This window comes from Mizuhopecten yessoensis, unplaced genomic scaffold (genome assembly GCF_002113885.1).
Source record: "Mizuhopecten yessoensis strain PY_sf001 unplaced genomic scaffold, ASM211388v2 scaffold4411, whole genome shotgun sequence".
Classification (NCBI taxonomy): domain Eukaryota; kingdom Metazoa; phylum Mollusca; class Bivalvia; order Pectinida; family Pectinidae; genus Mizuhopecten; species Mizuhopecten yessoensis.
Genome location: NW_018405533.1, coordinates 1,258,894 through 1,279,150, shown reverse-complemented (window position 1 = coordinate 1,279,150; position 20,257 = coordinate 1,258,894). Strand labels below are relative to the sequence as shown.

Here is a 20,257-nt window from a genome sequence, read left to right as displayed (position 1 = left end):
AAATGTTAATTATTTCGTCCATATTCTCAACAAATGGAAAACAAAAGCTGATGAAATTTTAAAGGATCTCTTTTTGAAGATATCTCCCGGTAGAAATATCAACAGAACCGGGTTGATGACAAAAAGATCTTCAGAAAATATCCGCATTTTCATTTTTGTGCCTGTGGAAAAAACTGGAATAAAAAAAAAGTCTTGAAGAACCGACAAAGAGATAAATGCAAATGACATCAGTTCCAGAATTTTCCGGTTATTTTTCATCCTTCCGGAAATAACTGATGAAGGCCTATGGATTGTGACGTGCTTGTGATGTCATAGTATGATAATCTACGAACGAAGTTTCACTCCTGTTAGTATCACATTTTATATGATAGACGTTTTTCACTCAGCATGTATATTACTTTTTATCTAAATAAACAAGTAATAAAACATGAAGATTGTTTTCACTATATGAAGATATTCATGCATGGGTTGAAACTGAATTGTCTTTGCTTCAAGGATACACTTCCTGTTTCCCCACTGGACGTCTACTTCCGGAAGAAAAAAATTAAAGGCAAGGTGTAGCAAGCACCTCAGTTTACGCACGCATGTGTTACCATTAAAGAGCTACGCACTTATAATTACGTTGATACGGTGTAAAAAAATATATTAAAAAATGCAATTACAATTGTTTTGCGGGTTTTTTTCTGAAATCTTTGAATTATATTCTGTTGTTGTTTAGAAATAAAAATCACAAATAAAATAACCTGATTTGAGAAAAGTTAAATGGAAGTAAAACAGACACATCCGTTAATACTAGTGTATCGAGTATTTTCGACATTTTTCTATTTTTGTAGTGAAACCAGTACCGAGCTATTTACACGAAAAGGTATTAATACTTCAAGAACAGAATAACAATACCAGATGGTATATCAGCATTTCCGAATACCACGATACATTTGAGGGATTGGATCAAGTTAACAAATAACTAAATGATGTATGAAAAGGACGGGTTGCCTCGAAAATGAGACATCTCCTTTCAAAGCACTATTGTTATTACTTCTTTGCTAAAATACCGACTAAGTAATACTCATCAAATGAACATTTCTTTGCTCGGACTCCGTGCCCGGACTGGATCAAACTGTCGTTATTATTTATAAGACATATACATAAATAATATGGATAAATCATTGATTTTCAACTTAGCGTTTACCATTTTTTCTAAAATTTATAATGTGAGATCTAGCCAGACAAAGCGTTATCATAGACAACCCTGTGTAGAAAAATCTTAAACATCGGAAGAAACTAGTTAAGCCAAGCACAAAAGGAACTTTAATGACAATAATACATACACAAACTACACATTTGATGCCACGAGATGTTTCTTTCCAGAAATGAAATAATGTTGACGATCATTCTGAGAAGTTCTAACCAAAGTTATTCGTAAATCTGTCCACTAGAAATATTAATCATTTTAATGGGTTTTTCTTTCTTTTAAAAAGCAAATCGTGTATTGAAACAAAGCAAAATATTCCCTGGCGTTAAAAGGTGTTTTCTTATGTACACACCGGTTCTGTGGCGTCCCCGATCAACCCTGGAACAAGAAAGAAAAAGGTGATGATAATAGCCATATATTATTTTATGCAACAACAATGGGGTTTTTTTCATACATAGTACACTTTGCTTTACAAAAAAAAATCTTTTACGTTGTGTTTGATGAAACGAAATGATCGTTTTTACATTGAATTATCATAATGTTCTTTTACATTACGTCATCGTAATGTCCGTTTTAAAAGTGTATTATCATAATGCTCTTTCACTTTGTGTCATCGTATTGTTCATTTTTACGTTTTATTATCATAATGGTAGTTTTATACATTGTATCTATTCATCATACTTGTCATTATAAACAGTGTTTCGTCATGATGGTCGTTTTATACATTGTATCTTCACATTATACTTGTCATTATAAACAGTGTTTAGTCATGATGGTCGTTTTATATATTGTATCTATTCATCATACTTGTCATTATAAACAGTGTTTCGTCATGATGGTCGTTTTATACATTGTATCTATACATCATACTTGTCATTATAAACAGTGTTTCGTCATGATGGTCGTTTTATACATTGTATCTTTACATCATACTTGTCATTATAAACAGTGTTTCGTCATGATGGTCGTTTTATACATTGTATCTTTACATCATACTTGTCATTATAAACAGTGTTTCGTCATGATGGTCGTTTTATACATTGTATCTTTACATCATACTTGTCATTATAAACAGTGTTTCGTCATGATGGTCGTTTTATACATTGTATCTTTACATCATACTTGTCATTATAAACAGTGTTTCGTCATGATGGTCGTTTTATACATTGTATCTTTACATCATACTTGTCATTATAAACAGTGTTTCGTCATGATGGTCGTTTTATACATTGTATCTTTACATCATACTTGTCATTATAAACAGTGTTTCGTCATGATGGTCGTTTTATACATTGTATCTTTACATCATACTTGTCATTATAAACAGTGTTTCGTCATGATGGTCGTTTTATACATTGTATCTTTACATCATACTTGTCATTATAAACAGTGTTTCGTCATGATGGTCGTTTTATACATTGTATCTTTACATCATACTTGTCATTATAAACAGTGTTTCGTCATGATGGTCGTTTTATACATTGTATCTTTACATCATACTTGTCATTATAAACAGTGTTTCGTCATGATGGTCGTTTTATACATTGTATCTTTACATCATACTTGTCATTATAAACAGTGTTTCGTCATGATGGTCGTTTTATACATTGTATCTTTACATCATACTTGTCATTATAAACAGTGTTTCGTCATGATGGTCGTTTTATACATTGTATCTTTACATCATACTTGTCATTATAAACAGTGTTTCGTCATGATGGTCGTTTTATACATTGTATCTTTACATCATACTTGTCATTATAAACAGTGTTTCGTCATGATGGTCGTTTTATACATTGTATCTTTACATCATACTTGTCATTATAAACAGTGTTTCGTCATGATGGTCGTTTTATACATTGTATCTTTACATCATACTTGTCATTATAAACAGTGTTTCGTCATGATGGTCGTTTTATACATTGTATCTTTACATCATACTTGTCATTATAAACAGTGTTTCGTCATGATGGTCGTTTTATACATTGTATCTTTACATCATACTTGTCATTATAAACAGTGTTTCGTCATGATGGTCGTTTTATACATTGTATCTTTACATCATACTTGTCATTATAAACAGTGTTTCGTCATGATGGTCGTTTTATACATTGTATCTTTACATCATACTTGTCATTATAAACAGTGTTTCGTCATGATGGTCGTTTTATACATTGTATCTTTACATCATACTTGTCATTATAAACAGTGTTTCGTCATGATGGTCGTTTTATACATTGTATCTTTACATCATACTTGTCATTATAAACAGTGTTTCGTCATGATGGTCGTTTTATACATTGTATCTTTACATCATACTTGTCATTATAAACAGTGTTTCGTCATGATGGTCGTTTTATACATTGTATCTTTACATCATACTTGTCATTATAAACAGTGTTTCGTCATGATGGTCGTTTTATACATTGTATCTTTACATCATACTTGTCATTATAAACAGTGTTTCGTCATGATGGTCGTTTTATACATTGTATCTTTACATCATACTTGTCATTATAAACAGTGTTTCGTCATGATGGTCGTTTTATACATTGTATCTTTACATCATACTTGTCATTATAAACAGTGTTTCGTCATGATGGTCGTTTTATACATTGTATCTTTACATCATACTTGTCATTATAAACAGTGTTTCGTCATGATGGTCGTTTTATACATTGTATCTTTACATCATACTTGTCATTATAAACAGTGTTTCGTCATGATGGTCGTTTTATACATTGTATCTTTACATCATACTTGTCATTATAAACAGTGTTTCGTCATGATGGTCGTTTTATACATTGTATCTTTACATCATACTTGTCATTATAAACAGTGTTTCGTCATGATGGTCGTTTTATACATTGTATCTTTACATCATACTTGTCATTATAAACAGTGTTTCGTCATGATGGTCGTTTTATACATTGTATCTTTACATCATACTTGTCATTATAAACAGTGTTTCGTCATGATGGTCGTTTTATACATTGTATCTTTACATCATACTTGTCATTATAAACAGTGTTTCGTCATGATGGTCGTTTTATACATTGTATCTTTACATCATACTTGTCATTATAAACAGTGTTTCGTCATGATGGTCGTTTTATACATTGTATCTTTACATCATACTTGTCATTATAAACAGTGTTTCGTCATGATGGTCGTTTTATACATTGTATCTTTACATCATACTTGTCATTATAAACAGTGTTTCGTCATGATGGTCGTTTTATACATTGTATCTTTACATCATACTTGTCATTATAAACAGTGTTTCGTCATGATGGTCGTTTTATACATTGTATCTTCACATCATACTTGTCATTATAAACAGTGTTTCGTCATGATGGTCGTTTTATACATTGTATCTTTACATCATACTTGTCATTATAAACAGTGTTTCGTCATGATGGTCGTTTTATACATTGTATCTTTACATCATACTTGTCATTATAAACAGTGTTTCGTCATGATGGTCGTTTTATACATTGTATCTTTACATCATACTTGTCATTATAAACAGTGTTTCGTCATGATGGTCGTTTTATACATTGTATCTTTACATCATACTTGTCATTATAAACAGTGTTTCGTCATGATGGTCGTTTTATACATTGTATCTTTACATCATACTTGTCATTATAAACAGTGTTTCGTCATGATGGTCGTTTTATACATTGTATCTTTACATCATACTTGTCATTATAAACAGTGTTTCGTCATGATGGTCGTTTTATACATTGTATCTTTACATCATACTTGTCATTATAAACAGTGTTTCGTCATGATGGTCGTTTTATACATTGTATCTTTACATCATACTTGTCATTATAAACAGTGTTTCGTCATGATGGTCGTTTTATACATTGTATCTTTACATCATACTTGTCATTATAAACAGTGTTTCGTCATGATGGTCGTTTTATACATTGTATCTTTACATCATACTTGTCATTATAAACAGTGTTTCGTCATGATGGTCGTTTTATACATTGTATCTTTACATCATACTTGTCATTATAAACAGTGTTTCGTCATGATGGTCGTTTTATACATTGTATCTTTACATCATACTTGTCATTATAAACAGTGTTTCGTCATGATGGTCGTTTTATACATTGTATCTTTACATCATACTTGTCATTATAAACAGTGTTTCGTCATGATGGTCGTTTTATACATTGTATCTTTACATCATACTTGTCATTATAAACAGTGTTTCGTCATGATGGTCGTTTTATACATTGTATCTTCACATCATACTTGTCATTATAAACAGTGTTTCGTCATGATGGTCGTTTTATACATTGTATCTTTACATCATACTTGTCATTATAAACAGTGTTTCGTCATGATGGTCGTTTTATACATTGTATCTTCACATCATACTTGTCATTATAAACAGTGTTTCGTCATGATGGTCGTTTTATACATTGTATCTTCACATCATACTTGTCATTATAAACAGTGTTTCGTCATGATGGTCGTTTTATACATTGTATCTTTACATCATACTTGTCATTATAAACAGTGTTTCGTCATGATGGTCGTTTTATACATTGTATCTTTACATCATACTTGTCATTATAAACAGTGTTTCGTCATGATGGTCGTTTTATACATTGTATCTTTACATCATACTTGTCATTATAAACAGTGTTTCGTCATGATGGTCGTTTTATACATTGTATCTTTACATCATACTTGTCATTATAAACAGTGTTTCGTCATGATGGTCGTTTTATACATTGTATCTTTACATCATACTTGTCATTATAAACAGTGTTTCGTCATGATGGTCGTTTTATACATTGTATCTTTACATCATACTTGTCATTATAAACAGTGTTTCGTCATGATGGTCGTTTTATACATTGTATCTTTACATCATACTTGTCATTATAAACAGTGTTTCGTCATGATGGTCGTTTTATACATTGTATCTTTACATCATACTTGTCATTATAAACAGTGTTTCGTCATGATGGTCGTTTTATACATTGTATCTTTACATCATACTTGTCATTATAAACAGTGTTTCGTCATGATGGTCGTTTTATACATTGTATCTTTACATCATACTTGTCATTATAAACAGTGTTTCGTCATGATGGTCGTTTTATACATTGTATCTTTACATCATACTTGTCATTATAAACAGTGTTTCGTCATGATGGTCGTTTTATACATTGTATCTTTACATCATACTTGTCATTATAAACAGTGTTTCGTCATGATGGTCGTTTTATACATTGTATCTTTACATCATACTTGTCATTATAAACAGTGTTTCGTCATGATGGTCGTTTTATACATTGTATCTTTACATCATACTTGTCATTATAAACAGTGTTTCGTCATGATGGTCGTTTTATACATTGTATCTTTACATCATACTTGTCATTATAAACAGTGTTTCGTCATGATGGTCGTTTTATACATTGTATCTTTACATCATACTTGTCATTATAAACAGTGTTTCGTCATGATGGTCGTTTTATACATTGTATCTTTACATCATACTTGTCATTATAAACAGTGTTTCGTCATGATGGTCGTTTTATACATTGTATCTTTACATCATACTTGTCATTATAAACAGTGTTTCGTCATGATGGTCGTTTTATACATTGTATCTTTACATCATACTTGTCATTATAAACAGTGTTTCGTCATGATGGTCGTTTTATACATTGTATCTTTACATCATACTTGTCATTATAAACAGTGTTTCGTCATGATGGTCGTTTTATACATTGTATCTTTACATCATACTTGTCATTATAAACAGTGTTTCGTCATGATGGTCGTTTTATACATTGTATCTTTACATCATACTTGTCATTATAAACAGTGTTTCGTCATGATGGTCGTTTTATACATTGTATCTTTACATCATACTTGTCATTATAAACAGTGTTTCGTCATGATGGTCGTTTTATACATTGTATCTTTACATCATACTTGTCATTATAAACAGTGTTTCGTCATGATGGTCGTTTTATACATTGTATCTTTACATCATACTTGTCATTATAAACAGTGTTTCGTCATGATGGTCGTTTTATACATTGTATCTATACATCATACTTGTCATTATAAACAGTGTTTCGTCATGATGGTCGTTTTATACATTGTATCCTCACATCATACTTGTCATTATAAACAGTGTTTCGTCACGTTGGTTGTTTTATACATTGTATCTATTCATCATACTTGTCATTATAAACAGTGTTTCGTCATGATGGTCGTTTTATACATTGTATCTATTCATCATACTTGTCATTATAAACAGTGTTAAGTCATGATGGTCGTTTTATACATTGTATCTTCACATCATACTTGTCATTATAAACAGTGTTTAGTCATGATGGTCGTTTTATACATTGTATCTATTCATCATACTTGTCATTATAAACAGTGTTTCGTCATGTTGGTCGTTTTATACATTGTCTCTATTCATCATATGGGTCATTTTAAACAATATATCATCAAATTTATCATTTATACATTGTATCTTCTCAATTTTCTTTTTATGCATTGTGTTAGTAAAATGATATCGGTTTATAAATAGTTTTTTACAGCAAATGGTATATACATATTGTTTGATATTGTATCTGTAGCTTTAAAAGTAATAGTTTGATAATTGTTTAATATACTTCACATTAATACAGTGTACCTTAAATTCCATCGCAGCTACATACAATTATTAATGCGACAATGGTTGCCATCCACTACAAAACAATAACCTAGATCGGTCTCCATATTCTGACATTGATAATAATTCAGTGATGATGATCCTGAAACCACTTTATATCAAAAGCGAGACTTGAAAAAAATATTGAGTTGCTTTTTCACAATAGTAACATTTCTTCTTCCCTGTAGTAAGAACGCCCTAGACAAACAATTGTTAAATATTATTTGTAATTATAGTTTGACCTTGTTCTCAATACTTACCAACTTCTGGTGCTAACTGAAGAAACATCTGCCCTCTCGGGTAGCACCATGCACACCAGCCATCGCACGCGGCTGTCACGTGAGAATTATCTTTAGACCGATGGACAGTGTCAACCCTGTTTCCGTATCCGTAAGCTGTCCATTGTAACTATGAAAACAAAATACATCGGGAAATTTCATGACGGACATTTTTCATTCGGATATTTCTGTTTTTTATTTCTCTCCGGAATCACCTTTCGTATCTTTGACAAAATGAATAAACCGGGTGAATTTAATTATTCAGAAAGCTCTAGACTATGACCTTTATAACCTGTTTCCGGTATACTACTTCGTGATTACTTCATATAGACTCATGATATATATATGATATAGAAAAATAAAAGACAGTCGACACGAGGTAATGGTTTAGTACGTGTGGTTACAAGTGTTTTTTAAAGTGTTCTTTTTGCGTTTGTATCTATTACAATGCTGTTTTCCTTGTGAGTTGGTTTTAGCTGTACGGGTTGTTTTCGTGTGAGCTGTTCCCAGTTGTACAGGTCTGTTTTCAAAATATAAACACGATGTCAGAAACGTTAAGAAATAACACTAAAACTCATAGAGATAAACGTTTCTCTACTGTCATGAAAACAAGATTTCCTAAGAAGACGACAACAGTAAGTATTGGTTTATGGCCAAGCGGTTAAAACGGTCAAAATAGAGTATCACAAGGAAGTGTACTTGGTCCTTTTGTTTTACCCATGTACATCTGTATCGTATCAACGATAATGACATGTAGATCAACCGTAAAAATATTTATCATTCGATGTAAGTCTTTCAGACCAGTAGTGCATTACATTTAGCAGAACGTTCCGGTTTTGCTGTAACTCATAACTTTACTGATAAAAGGAACACCCTTTACCAGAGTACGCTCCAGCACGGGCAAAACCATTATTTCAGAATTAACCTCAACGGCTCCGGTATAAATTATGAAAAAAAGCCTTAATTTACAAGTTTTACGTATTATGACGTTAATGGAGACGGTAAAAATACTTTAGATAGATTAAATAAAGGTAACTTGTTTTACCAAGCAAATATACAAATTGGTGAACACCTGAAACCAAAAAGGGCCGCCATCTTGGATCGCACTTGGTACAGTACCGTCAAATGAATCGCTTCCTACGAACTGGTTCGCTCCGATGTTACATATCATTTAGCGGATTACCTGGATAGTATCGCCACAACTTGACCGTTTCGCTAAAAGGAACACGCTGCATGGATCGCATGAAATACTGGAAGATCTTGACAAATTATAGCTGTGGTCGGACAAGATGACTCCATAAAATGTTTTAGTTTAAGCAGATTTTATTGTATATTACAACAAACGGATTAGGCACAACTTATTTATGCCTTTTCCCGATTGAATTACAAAACCATGCATGATAACGCAATAGTCTAGCTGTAAATGTAATTGACGGAAAGGAAAAATTACCATTTTTAGGTCTTTTATTCTATCAAATTTTAACTATTGTCCACTTGCCTGGCACTTTTGTACATTGACAAATACTCGAAAAATGGAAAAAGTTCAGGAACGAGCACTTCGTTTTATTGAAAATGATTATGTTTCCCCAGTCATTGATATTCTTAGAAAACACGAACTTGAATTTTTACATGTAAAACTTTTGAAAGATATGGCCTCTGAGGTTTTTAAAATTTTAAATGAAATTTCTCCATCAATTTTACAAAATCTTGTAAAATTGATTTGCTGTTTCCCAGGTGTGGAACAGCCTACCAAATGAACTTCGATAAGCTGAAAACTATAAGTCGTTTCGTGGGCTGCTCCGCACCTGGAACAAAAATGTCTGCTCATGTGCTATCTGCACACACCATATAGTGTGAGTTGTCCCCCTTTGGAATCTACCTACACGTTTTATGCTACAACTATTTAATTTCACTGCTGCTTGTGTTATTTAATTTAATATACTTCAGTAATATACTTATTATATAATTGATATTTATTTTAGATTTGAGCTACATTATTTAAAAGATCATTACATTTAACACAATTTATTTTCACAAATTATAAAAGCTTTCCGTATTCATTGAAAGATACAACGCATCTCTATTTCTTTTAGGGAGTCGCGATAGCCGAGTGTATGATGCGTCTGACCGTCTACGATAAACAGACCTACACCACTGGGTCGCGGGTTCGATGCCTACGTGGGCAGTTGCCAGCTACTGACCACATGTCGGTGGCTTTTCTCCGGATACTCCGGCTTTCCTCTGGACCACCTAAACCTGGCACGTCCTTAAATGACCATAGCTGGTAATAGGACGTAACACACAAACCAAACCTTTTTCTGTTAGAAATATCTCTATAATAATGATAGTTTGTGTCAACGTATCAAAGAGAAACCAACCTGTAAATGGTTAAAGTCTAATGTGCCTGTTTTTAAAAACAAATCATGATAAACAATTGCCATAATGTCCGGCAATATCTGTTAAAAAGATGTACTTCTGGCCTTTACAATTTTGTTTCTATGTTTGGCAACGTTTTGATTATCAACCAATACCATTATTTTCTGTCACAACTTCAGTATGACGTCATACCAGTTTCTGGTCAAACAACTTACGTGGGGGTCTACCACGAGTCCAGTTCCACTTGTATCAATGACGAATCCTCCGGGCGCAGTACACTGTTCGAACCTCCTCCACATGTAGTCCCAAGAACATCCTCCTCCGGATCCAAATTTCGGCGCCTTCTGGGTATCGGGTGCTTCCTCAATAGTGTCTGCAAAGCTGAGATCATATCTCTGCACGGACATGTCCTGAAAACAATATTCTATTTCACCAGCAATGCACTATGTCCTTACATTTTCTTTCATTGTGCTACAAATAATCGATATATCGCCTGTGTGTTTAGCCCTTAATGAGCAATTCTAATTTAGTCTGATAAGATGTTTGACCGCTAATTTTCAGTAGACCTTCAATAGAGAATAAAAGAAAAAACTTCGAACCTCTGTCTCACTATAGGCAAACACTAGAACATTCCGTAGGTTTATTTATAATATATACAAGCATTTACGTGGGGGGGCGGACAACTACAACCACTGACAAATTACGCTATGATGGTACCACAAGTTTACAGTACATATAATATTACCTTCACCCAAAACACATGACCTTAATTCTGTACATATGACCTTCACCCTGTGAACATGATCTTCCCTCTTTACCTATGGCCTTCAACCTGTACACATGACCTTCACCCTGTACACATGATCATCACTCTGTATATATGACCTTTACCCTGTACACATGCCATTCACCCTATACTTTTGATTTTCAATTTGTACACCCGAACTTCAATCTGATGATATAACCTTCACCCTGTACACATGACCTTCACTCTGTACACATGACCTTCGTCAAGTTCGCATGGCCTTTTCCCTGTACACATGCCCCTCACCCTGTACACATGAACTTCACTTTTTACATATGACCTTTACCCTGTACACATGACCTTTACCCTGTAAACATGAATTGCACCCTGTACATATGACCTTTACCCAGTACACATGCATTTTACCCTGTACATATGACATTAACCCTATACACATGACCTTCACTCTGTACACATGACATTCGTCCTGTTCACATGACATTCACTCTGTACACATTAAATTCACCCTGTACATATGACCTTCACCATGCACACATGACCTTTACCATGTACACATGACTTGTATCCTGTACATATCATATTTACTCTGTACTCATGTATATCTTACTTCGATCTTAATGCGGATTTTGTGGAAAGTAGACACTGCATCGCCGACCCTGTCTCGGAACAAACAGTAATCGTTGTCATATCGGAGAGAGAAGTTGTACGTGGCTGTGTTGGTGTTGAGTAGGGTAATGTACTCTTTGGGGTCAGGACCGTGCATCCCGTTGCAGTAAACCTTGACCCTTTGACCTTGCAGAGCCGTCGGGTAGAGGTAGTACTCTCCGTTCCCGTAATCGCTATTACAGTTCTTCACTGCTTGGCAGTCTGCTGGTCCTATGGGAAACAACACATTTTAACAACATGATTGTGACGGTTTCAGCTCATCCGGCTAATCTTTCATATCTCAACGTAACGAAGGTACAGTAAGGTTGTGATAGGAAGACGTCGTGGTTTATAGGGTAAAAGGGGGTTCGGTTAAGTCTATATTGTAAAATTTAGCTTACAAATTAAAATAAAACACATGAAAACAAAAAAAAGGAAATATTTTTAAAATGTAATAGATGATAGACAGAGGAGATTATAAATGGTAACAAATCTAACAGTAGTGTATCTTTTATGCAATTCATTCCGCACCGGGAAACTGCATTGTTTTCTTTGTGTCTTAAATCGAATAACTAAATTGTTAAAACACCGAAAACCAATTCGGCTTTCAATCTACACAGAATGACGTAGAAATGTCAAAAATTATTTCAAAGGCTCTGCTAAAATACTTCAAATACATGTGCATGCAGCTTACATACGAAACTGAAAAAACACTCATCTGCGTAAAGATAGATAGTTTGCATTATATGCAACTACTACGTACTGGGAAAGTTTGCAACAGTTTAAATTTCGCTTTTTGTTACGATAAATTCCGCACCCTTAGTATTGAAGGCGAAACTATCACGCCGACGATAATTGGTCACTGGTAATATCACGACGCCGATAGTTGTTCACTGGTAATATCACGACGCCGATAGTTGTTCACTGGTATTATCACGCCGACGATAATTGGTCAATGGTACACGTATATATATTTTTATGTACTATACTATGATATAGAATGTTTGCCTGTCATGCACTCAAACTATGTTATATATACATGACCTCTTGTTACACATATTATGTGTGTCTGAGTGAAATAAAAATCTTGAAATCTTGAAATCTTGAATCAAGGCACATCATGTTTATGTCGGGCCACCGAAGCGTGCCTGCTATTAGATCCTATAACAGGTCCTTTTCAACAGTACAGAATAATTAACTGTCCTCTACACTAGCGTCCGTTGCAAGTGGCGAATCAGGTGAAATCGTCCCGGCTCGTCGACCAGTCCCCTCATCGACAGTAACACAAACAATGAGCTAGTCCTGTTGACACAGTCGATAGACACAATAATTCAGCCAACAGCATCTTTTTCAATCGTGATCTTTCTTAGGAAACTTAGGAAACTCCACATTTCACGGATGCACTTTCTATCTCGTTGAAAGCGTAGCCGATGCACAACGGTTTTTAACGGTCGGCTATTTCCGCGAACACGGAAATAAAATATTTGACGGGGTATTTTTGTTTTAAATTAAGATCTACTGTAAATTTTTAAGATAATTAATGCTTGTTAAACATGCTGGTAATTGAAATTAAACCATTAAAAATAGGCAAAGTGGAACTACATGTAATTGTTTATTGCTCAACTGTGTATTTTGTCACCGTTGACAACGCATCATCCTTCCCGTGAAAAAGGCTGTTCAATTAATGTTGTTTATATGACGGTGTTATAAAAGAACGTAAATATAAGGTTTGAAATGCATTTTTTCAACATTTATGAGGGTATGCAAAACAGTTCCGTTTAAACATATTCCCTAAGATGCCCTAGCGTGCATCAAGGAATATGTTTGAACGTAACTGTGTTGCATACCCTCATAAATGTTAAAAAGATGCATTTCAAACCTTAGATTACACTGACGAAATTTGTTCACTGGTAATATCACGCCGTCGATATTTGTTCACTGGTAATATCACGCCAACGATATATGTTCACTGGTACTATCACGACGACGATATATGTTCACTGGTAATATCACGCCGACGATGATTGTTCACTGGTACTATCACGCCGACGATATTTGTTCACTGGTACAATCACGCCGACGATATTTGTTCATTGGTACTAACACGCCGACGATATATGTCACTGGTACTATCACGCGGACGATATATGTTCACTGGTACTATCACGCCGACGATATATGTTCTCTGGTACTAACACGCCGACGATATATGTTCACTGGTACTATCCCGACGACGATATATGTTCACTGGTACTATCACGGCGACGATATATGTTCACTGGTAATATCACGCCGACGATATTTGTTCACTGGTACAATCACGCTGACGATATTTGTTCATTGGTACTAACACGCCGCCGATATATGTCACTGGTACTATCACGCGGACGATATATGTTCACTGGTAATATCACGCCGACGATGATTGTTCACTGGTACTATCACGCCGACGATATATGTTCACTGGTAATATCACGCCGACGATATTTGTTCACTGGTACTATCACGACGACGATATATGTTCAATGGAACTATCACGATGACGATATTTGTTCACTGGTAATATCAGGACGACGATATATGTTCACTGGTACTATCACGACGACGATATATGTTCACTGGTACTATCACGACGACGATATATGTTCAATGGAACTATCACGATGACGATATATGTTCACTGGTAATATCAGGACGACGATATATGTTCACTTGTACTATCACGACGACGATATATGTTCACTGGTACTATCACGACGACGATATTTGTTCACTGGTACAATCACGCCGACGATATTTGTTCATTGGTACTAACACGCCGACGATATATGTTCAATGGTACTATCACGCCGACGATAATTGTTCACCGGTACTACATTGTATCACGCCGACGATAATTGTTCACTGGTACTACATTGTATCACGACGACGATAACTGTTCACCGGTACTACATTGTATCACACCGACGATAATTGTTCACTGGTACTATCACCGCGACAATATTTGTTCACTAGTACAATCACGACGACGATATTTGTTCATCGGTACTACATTGTATCACGCCGACGATAATTGTTCACTGGTACTACATTGTATCACGCCGACGATAATTGTTCACCGGTACTACATTGTATCACGTCGACGATAATTGTTCACTGGTACTACATTGTATCACGACGAGGATAATTGTTCACCGGTACTACATTGTATCACGCCGACGATATTTGTTCACTGGTACTATCACCGCGACAATATTTGTTCACTAGTACAATCACGTCGACGATTTTTGTTCACTGGTACTACATTGTATCACGTCGACGATAATTGTTCATTGGTACTACATTGAATCACGACGACGATAATTGTTCACTGGTACTACATTGTATCACGACGACGATATTTCTTCACTGGTACTATCACCGCGACAATATTTGTTCACTGGTACTACATTGAATCACGACGACGATATTTGTTCACCGGTACTTCCTTTTTATCACGACGACGATATTTGTTCACTGATACTATCACGACGACGATAGTTGTTCACTGGTACTACATTGTATCACGACGACGATATTTGTTCACCGGTACTTCATTATATCACGCCGACGATATTTGTTCACTAGTACTTCATTGTAGCACGCCGACGGTATTTGTTCACTGGTACTACATTGTATCACGACGACGATATGTGTTCACAGGTATTATCACCCGACGATATTTGTTCACTGGTACTATCACGACGACGATATTTGTTCACTGGTAATATCACCCCGACGATATTTGTTCACTGGTATACTCTCCCGACGACGATATTTGTTCACTGGTACTATCACGCGGACGAAATTTGTTCACTGGTATTACATTGTAGCACGCCGACGATATTTGTTCATTGGTATACTCTCACGACGACGATATTTATTCACTGGTACTACATTGTATCACGCCGACGATATTTGTTCACAGGTATTATCATGCCGACGATAATTGTTCACTGGTATACTCTCACGACGACGATATTTATTCACTGGTACTACATTGTATCACGCCGACGATATTTGTTCACGGGTATTATCATGCCGACGATAATTGTTCACTGGTAATACATTGTAGCAGGCCGACGCTATTTGTTCACTGGTATACTCTCACGACGACGATATTTGTTCACTGGTACTACATTGTATCACGCCGACGATATTTGTTCACAGGTATTATCATGCCGACGATAATTGTTCACTGGTATACTCTCACGACGATATTTATTCACTGGTACTACATTGTATCACGCCGACGATATTTGTTCACTGGTAATATCACGACGTCGATAATTGTTCACTGGTACTATCAGGGCAACGATAATTGTTAACTTGTAATATCACCCGACCATATTTGTTCACTGGTACTATCAAGGGCGTGTTAACCCATGGGCGAAAACGGATGTTAATAGTGAAAGATGAATTTTTAATTAGATTGTTTGTTTATGTGTAAACAGCATTGCATTTTCACCCTTTTTAAGCTTTATGTGACAGCCGACCCTTTTGGATAGCGTTTGTCTACACCTACATATACGCATTTTTTAAATGAAAAATCCAAAACGAGTATATCATAAATCATAAATGCTGGGAAACGAATGACATATTATTTTTATCATAGAATACGAAGTAAACTGTATAAGTGTGATCAAAAACGAATATTTTGCACTTGGCCGCCTCTGAAATGATGAAAATTGCGTCCGCTTCACAATGAGGTACGTCACATCGATTGTTCCTATTCGATTGTAACGTCATTTCCGGAGTGATATTACACACGTTACTATTATATTATGGCCCTTTCCCTAGGGAACTGTTTTCTTATAGTGTTGTCTGGGGAGTTATAGTGCCCGAGCCGTTAGGCGAGGGCACTATACCTCTCCAGACAACACTATAAGAGAACTGTTCCCGAGGGAAAGGGCCATAATAGATTTAGTACATCACATGATTGTCATTTGACAATAAAAAGACAATCATGAGGAACTTCATTGATAACATATTTAATAATTAACAACAAATGTAAATGAGATACATTTTTGAGTAGATCTCTCCTTTTTAGTTGAGTATTCAATTCACTGGATTGACCCTTTCCAGCAAGAAGTCTTTAAGGACTGCGACATCAAATAGTGTCGCCTGGTTTGTCTTTATGCAATGCTGAGCCTCTGCGAAGCAATCAGCATTCCTGGTCCCGAAATACGAAGCCATTTTGACAGACGACAATAATGAAGTGAAAGTAGAATATGTACAACGCCCCCTACGAGAAGGGGCGCAACTCTTAGCGTCACGCTACTTTTCCCGCAGTTTCAGCGGTTCAAAAAAAAGGTATAGTGCCCGTCTCCAGGTATAGTTCCCGTTGTCAAGGGCGGATGCTAACTATATCAAATAGAACAAGGGTAGTTATCCAATAGCTATCCTAGAAATTATTATGTGATGTACTAAATAGAGAATAATACATGCCTTATTCCATATCACACCCAGTATCAACCCGAGACTGCAATATCAGCCCATGGACCGAAGGCTCGAGGGCTGATATTGGTCGAGGGTTGATACTGGGTATGATATGGGGAAAGCCGTGTTTTATTCTGTTTATTACATACTTACTAATAAAAACTACTATCTTATGATTTATTTTTATTTTTGAAATATTGAAAAACGTTGTTTTTTTCCAAAAGGGGTGTGATATGGGTTTTGCGGGCTGATACGGGTTTTGGGGTGTGATACGGCGAGGGCTGATAATGGTTAGAGCAATTGTGTCGTATCGCATATACAAAAAAAAACCGTATTTATTAGTAAGTATGTAATAAATAAACATATAAACATACAGTAACTTATGTGATGGCTTTATTCATATTACAAAACTGTATGCGTTTGACTTCTTGTTCCACGCATAGTGTGTCTGAGTTTAAATAAACATCTTGAAATCTTGATTAGAACCTTTACCATCCATACAAACTTACCACAGCAGACGTTACAAATGTTGGTCAGATAACTGTCCAGCAACGAGTTCGACGATCAAAAAAACACTTTATCTGTTCAGAAACAATTATGATTCAGTTTATAACGGCGAAAAATAAACCACTTTTGTTGGTCTTAATAAAGCGCGCAAATTAAAATTAGAGAGAACCGGAGTATCCGGGGTAAATCAACATTATCGAGTCCTCTAATAGTTATTGTTCAATCAGGGAATTGGTAAAATAAAACTATACTAAACCACGCATGTCTATGACACTTAAATTGTTATTTCTATAATACATTGTCTTTTCTTAGATAATACAATTAATCACTTCATCTCAAACCCTTAATTAAAATTAACCATGCTGACCTTTATCAAAACGTTATAAGCTACGATTTTAGCCTTAAGTCTTCTTTTTTTTCAAATTAAGAAACAAATGAAAAACATTAATATTACAAAAGAAAATCTGGTTCGCACGTGAGATCTTTCTTATTGTCGCACAACGTCGGTCTTATCTTGATATTTTAGATAAAGCAAGGCATTTAAGATATATTTGTTGCAAGTTTTCTGTTTTGTTTTTTATACTGAGCACTCACACCGGCAACTAATTGTGACCAACCCGCCATTCAATGCAATCAGCCGTCCTGAAGTAACAAGTTTCCATTCAATGACATTGTCAAAAACAATATAGCTAATATAATTGCTTTAACATTGTATATAAGAGTACCTACTTGTGACTTCCGGATTCCTGAGGCTGATGTCGCCTGCTCTCTCAGTGAGGCTGCTGACAGATCCAGTAATACCGGCTAGTTTACTTGACATTTCGTTCAGGTCACGAAGCATATTCCCTATATTCATAGTATTATGCTGTTTCTCCGTTCGTGCACGAAGAGCAGAACCCATTCTCTTCTCAAGCTGTGCATGTTTATTTGACATCGTATCCATATTTCTTCGTATATCATTTATCTGGTTCATCAGATCATCCAGGTCATTCCGCGTCTGCTTATTAACAGAACCTTCGGTTTCGGTTTCTTTGAATAAACCTTCAAGCATGTTGTTGGATTCGGTGATAAGATGAGTTTCAAGGTTAGATATGCTGCGATCGAAGAGATTCGACCAATCTTGTTGCATCTTTGTGGAAACGGTTTCACTCTTACCAGATTTATCTGTAGAACTGGACCGTAATCCCCTAGATTTCGCTAGCCAAGTACCGTCGGCAGTATTTGCCAGAAAAACTAGGAAAACAAGAAAAATGGAGCTGATATTTAAAATCTCCATCTTGCCACACTGCCTCCCTGGCCTCCTTTCACCGGGAACTCCTAGCCACATCCGTTTTATAAACAACCTGGCACGCCAATGACTTTGACCTTAAAATGAAAATTATAGCAGCCTGTGTCGAGGCAATTTTTCACCCTATAAAATCTAAAAAATAAGTGAAAAGTCATCAAAATAGGGTTTTTTAGTTATCTATTTCTTGTGTAACACAGCATTAAAACGGATCAAAACTTGTCATATGTTAGCAAACTATTATTAAAGTTTTTATTTTAAAAGCTATCAATATCGTGGCGAATCTTGAAAGCTTCTGTTAATACTTACAATTAACTTAAAAACAAATTCAAAGACTTACAAAAGTACGATTTCGGAAAAGGTAAGAGTAGATCAATATTGAGTGTGTAAGTAAGGACCTATATTTACATTTGCTCTGCATTGCCACTATATAACACTACCAAAGTCAGTTCCGTGTTATGAGACCATAACACAGGCGTAATAATATCTCCACCTGTCCGACTAACTACCGGATCGCTATTCCCATCCGCATTAGAAAGCAGATAAACACAATTATGATAAATTTATATTCACCGTTTGATGTAAGACTATTATAAAATGGGAACTGAATTAATTGATTGATTAAATTATGGAAAAGTATCGATATTTTTGTGTTTATTTCATCCAACTATATTTTTACGGAGAAACCACGGAACAACATTCCGTGAGCAATTCCATGAGCTGTTCTACCTCTTGAACAAAAACCGCGAAAATCGAATTTAAAAGTGCGTTGTGAACTTAGAAATGAAAATTGAACAAATGAAAAATGTAAATATAAGCATAAAACAGCATTCTGTTCCGTGTTATGGTCTTATAACACGGCATTCTGCATTCTGTTACGTGTTATGGTCTTATAACACGGAATAGAATGCTGTTTAATGCTTAAATAAATAAACATTTTTCTTTTTACAAACGATGATCACATATCCGGAGAAATTTTAACGAGGGTTTAAATTCCATTGACACCTGAACTTTCTCTGTATGA

At 35.1% G+C, this 20,257-nt stretch overlaps 1 protein-coding gene across 1 annotated transcript; it reads right to left on the bottom strand.

Annotated features, from left to right (window-relative positions):
* Positions 1-1,289: 1,289 nt before the first annotated feature.
* On the bottom strand, positions 1,290-19,307 carry LOC110448987. The gene is made up of 5 exons (XM_021495553.1): positions 18,678-19,307; positions 11,926-12,194; positions 10,768-10,962; positions 8,159-8,306; positions 1,290-1,570 (listed from the first exon to the last, which is right to left on the bottom strand). The coding sequence occupies exons 1-5, from the start codon at positions 19,273-19,275 to the stop codon at positions 1,533-1,535; spliced, it is 1,248 nt and encodes a 415-aa protein (XP_021351228.1). The 5' UTR covers positions 19,276-19,307; the 3' UTR covers positions 1,290-1,532.
* Positions 19,308-20,257: the final 950 nt, after the last annotated feature.

Coding starts and splice junctions, on each gene's coding strand:
- LOC110448987 (XM_021495553.1), bottom strand. CDS start 19,275: ATGTGGCTAGGAGTTCCCGGTGAAAGGAGGCCAGGGAGGCAGTGTGGC. Junction 10,963..11,925: donor AAATCCGCATTAAGATCGAA/GTAAGATATACA, acceptor TATTGTTTTCAG/GACATGTCCGTGCAGAGATA. Junction 1,571..8,158: donor TCAGTTAGCACCAGAAGTTG/GTAAGTATTGAG, acceptor TTCTTGTTCCAG/GGTTGATCGGGGACGCCACA.